We start from the raw sequence: 4,310 nt of genomic DNA on the forward strand, positions 1-4,310 counted from the left end.
GCATTGAACAGAGTCTTGTATTTCAGGCCCTCTGTGTTTGCTTGTTTGTGTGTGTGTGTGTGTGTGTGTGTGGGGGGGGTCACCTATAAGCACGCCCACCACCACCTAAAGTGACAGTGAACAATTCAAGACCATATAAAACATATAAGATACAGAAGACATAGATATGTGGCTCCTAGAGAGAGAGAGAGAGAGAGAGGCCTGTCAGCCTGCAGGGTTGAATGGAGAGGGGGGAATCAGACAGGGCAGACCACAGAATCAGCTATCACAGTCCTGGCGTCTCCTCCAGGTGTGTGTGTGTGTGTGTGTGTCTGTGTGTGTGTGGCTGTCTCAGTAGGATTGAGAATCAATAGCTAATGGGCAGGCCGATAGGGGGACAGAGTTGGAGCCAGCAGCACCTCTTGGGTGTGTGTGTGTGTGTGTGTGTGTGTGTGTGTGTGTGTGTGTGTGTGTGTGTGTGTGTGCGTGCACAGATAGGCCTTTGCATGGGACCTCTGTCAACTCCGCTGAACCAGAGGTCGCCCGAGCGCCCTGATCATGTGACTGAGAATGCCAGGATGGACAACAGAGAAAATATGGACAGAGAGGGAGAAAGAAGAGAGAGTTATTATGGGCTCTGTGTGTTTGGTCACAGTTCAGGTTTTAAACCCTTCACGAGAGAGAAACTCATGACTAGGGAGGGAGAGATGAGTGGAAGAGAGAGGGATGGAGCGAGAATATGTGTGTGTGTGTGTGTGTGTGTGTGTGTTTGCGTGGTCCAATTGGTGGAGCGGTGTGTTGTAATACTGGATTAAGAGCAGGGTTGTGTGAACAGTAAATCCAACCGTTCTCCCCTAATCCTCACCCCAGGATCAGGATGTGTGTGCGCATGTGCGTGACAGTGTGATGAAGAGAGTGCGTGCGCGTGCCTGTGTATATGTGTGTGTGCATATGTGTGTGTGAGCGCACACTGAGAATGTGTTTCTGTGTTCTCTGCCAGTGCTACACTCATATCTGGCCCCTGAGCTATTTTTAAAACAATCCGCGCTGCTGAGTGGGCGTGTCCCCCACCCCCACCCCCCCGCTGTCTCTCTCCTATGTGTGGGTATCTCCAGTATTGTTTTGTACAGTCTGTTCGTCCATAGCTGTGTATCTCCTGGTCTTGATGGTCTCTCTGCTCATCAGATACAAGCGGGGTCTCTGTTCTTTATCTATAGGATAAACATCACACTCTCTCTCTCTCTCTCTCTCTCTTTCACACACACACACACACACACACACACACACACACACACACACACACACACACACACACACTCTCTCTCTCACACCCACATTATTCTGGGTTATAACGTCTAGGTACAGGGCTTAGTTCCAGTCGGTGTTTGGGCCGGTGGTCTACCTACTCCTGCAGAGACATTGTTCCACCTGCTCTATCCACCCATCTGACACTCAATATTATTAATTCATACATCCTTTACTTAAATATACAGTAGACCACTCTCTCTCTCTCTCTCTCTCCCTCTCTTTCTCTCTCCCCAACCCTCTCTCTCTTTTTCACATACTCTCTTCCTCTCGCCCTGCTGCTCCACTGACAGCAGTGACTGGGAAGCTAATTTAGGAGCCTCCTGGGAGTGTGTGTGTGTGTGTGTGTGTGTGTGTGAGAGAGAGAGAGAGAGAGAGGGTGATCTACCTCTTTTCAAAGCAAGCCTGTGTAGACAGGAAGGGAGGGATGGAGTGACAGAGAGAGAGAGGGATGAGTGCGTCGTTCGTGTTTATGGTGCTGATCCTGGCATCTGTGTGTGACCAGGCATAATCAGCCTTCACCATGGCGACGCAAGTCCTGGACAAGAGATGGAGTGATAGAGGGAGGGAGGGAGAGAGAGATAGATATTCTGAGAAAGAGAGAGATAAAGGGATGATAGAAACATTGTCAGTAAGAGGAAGCACGCTAGAGATGACGAGAGAGAGAAAGAGAGAGGGAGGGAGGGGGGAGAGGAAGTGAGGGGCAGGGAGGAGACAGGAAGGCTGAGAAGCTAAAAGAGACACCAGTAGAAGGGTCGATACATCTAAATGTACTAATGTAGCCTAGCCTTGGGTCAGCGAGAGCTACATTACTGGGTGTTCATGATTACCTGTCCATCTCTCCCCTCCTCCATCTCTCTGTTGGTCCCCCCCCTCCCCCCCCCCCCCCATCTGTCTGTCGGTCCCTCCCTCCCCCCTCTGACTCAGGGACAGAGGAGTCCTAGCTCAGCCCGTAGGCTCTCTCTCTTTCTCCTGTGTTACTGTGTGTTAATGATTGTCCCTTCTCTCTCTCTCTCTCTCTCTCTCTCTCTCTCTCTCTCCCCATCCCTCTGTCCCACTCTCTCTCTCCCTCTTTCCCACAGGTCTCCATCCTCCCTCTGGCATCTCTTCGACAGACCTGGACCCCCCCCACCCCCTTCCCCCTCTGGAGGAATACACCTAGCTGTGGACCCCCCTCCCACCAGACCGCCTCCTCTCCTCCTCTCCCTCTCCCCCTCTCCTCCTCTCCCCCTCTCCTCCTCTCCTCCTCTCCATAGTAGGTTCTGGGTAGTTTGTGTTTGGACACATAGCGTAGCGTAGCAGACGAGGTGGGAGGAGCCTGGACGTGACAGAAAGGCGGGACGAGCACTGCAACGCTAATACGTTCCTGGGAACCAGGAAGTGGACACAGGAAGCAGGAAGACGGGAAATAAAGTGGGCAACCTGTGAACACTGCCACCTTGCAGCATCCGTGGAAGGAGTTACTCAGAAGAAGCGCCTTGCTCAAGGGCACGTGGGCAGAGAAAGCAGTGATGTGCTGAGCTGAGGGAGGGTTTTCTCCCAGAGGAGGCGTGGTCCAACCTAGCTGTCCCTCCCAGCCCCCTCCCTCCCTCCCCCCGGCGCTCTCACAGACGCTGGGTCCTCCTCTTCCTTTTCGGCTCCTCCCACCGGCTTCCACCATTCGCCCCTCCCTCGCCACGGCCGTCCTCCCCCCCCGACCCCGACCCATCCCTTCCACCCCCTCCCCCCACCACCATCATCATCACCACCACCACCATCATCATCACCCCTCACACCCTCACCAGTACCCCTCTCCCCCTTCCTCTTACCCATCCTCTTCCTACTCCTCCTCCTCCGTAACCATGGCCACGGCGGCGTCCTCGGCACGGGACCACCTGCTGGTCGTCCGGAGGCGGAGCCCGCACATGCGCTACACCCTCAGCCCAGAGAATCTCCGCAGCCTGTCAGAGCAAGGGAGCAGGGCCAGGGGAGGGTCTAGCAGAGAGAGAGAGAGGGCGGAGCCTCTGGGCCTGCAAAGAGCCAATAGTGACGCCGACCTGGTGACTTCGGAGAGCCGTTCCTCCCTCACTGCCTCCACCTACCAGTTCACGCTAGGCCACGCCCCCCAGAGCCCATTGGTCATCTCCTGGGACATCAAGGAGGAAGTGGACGCCACGGACTGGATCGGGCTTTACCACATCGGTGAGGGGGGTGTCCAGGAGGGGGGGGGGGGGGGGGGGGGTAGGGGCAGTATGTCTGGTATACTGGCACACTGTCAACTGTGTGTGTAAGTACTCTATAGGCCTATAAGTTTAGTGTGTGTGTTTGTGTGTTTGTGTGTGTGTGTGTGTGTACGTCTGATTGGGGGGCAGTCTGATATACTGGTACACTGTCAGCTGTGTGTGTGTGAGAGTACTCTATACTGTTAGCCTTTCAGGTAGGTGTGTGTGTAAGTGTTAAGCCTAATTTATACTACTGTGAGACAACCCCTGTGAGTCAGATGTTTTGGCTCATGGACCTACACTGTAATTAGTGAACGTCTCACAGGCTGTGAGCCACTTAGCTCGTACCTCCTCAAATTTCAAGCGGCTCACAGCCACGTCATTATATGTCTCACAGATTTGATTGGTTGACTGGCCAGGGGATACACAACGACAACACTTTTCACAGACATTCAGAAATAAAGTCCTTCAAATGCTGCTCCGGATCAATTTCTCCCATGTCGCGAACGAGGTTAAACTCTGTTCATTGCCTCTGCTGTTTAATGGTCGGACTGACATTCCCTCTTCTTTCACGCCTTCCCCCTCCCAAATAAAACACGCCTGAGGACTACCTCTTCTTCCATTAGTAAATCTGTATCAGGCATTGTCATAATTGCTTGGGGGAAAACTGTGTTAAACAGACCAGTATGTAGCGTCTACAGTTGCCATAGACTCGCTCACACCTCATTGGAGCTTCTATGTTGCCATGGGCACAGGATGCTGCGTGCGTGCGTGCGTGTGTGTGGTGTGTGTTGTCCTGTGGTTCTGATGACTAGCAAGAAAGTG

The 4,310-nt window shown here is 53.2% G+C and overlaps 1 protein-coding gene across 1 annotated transcript in view; it reads left to right on the plus strand.

Annotated features, from left to right (window-relative positions):
* Nucleotides 1–3,125: 3,125 nt before the first annotated feature.
* Nucleotides 3,126–4,310, plus strand: part of hecw2b (HECT, C2 and WW domain containing E3 ubiquitin protein ligase 2b) — a gene marked incomplete at its 5' end in the record, with an annotated part of 24,846 nt that continues 23,661 nt past the window's right edge. Inside the window, one exon of the mRNA XM_084440179.1 lies at nucleotides 3,126–3,465. Within this exon, the coding sequence (XP_084296305.1) occupies nucleotides 3,126–3,465 (340 nt within the window). The remainder of the gene's footprint in view (nucleotides 3,466–4,310) is intronic.

Source organism: Borostomias antarcticus (assembly GCF_949987555.1).
Source record: "Borostomias antarcticus genome assembly, chromosome: 6".
NCBI lineage: Eukaryota > Metazoa > Chordata > Actinopteri > Stomiiformes > Stomiidae > Borostomias > Borostomias antarcticus.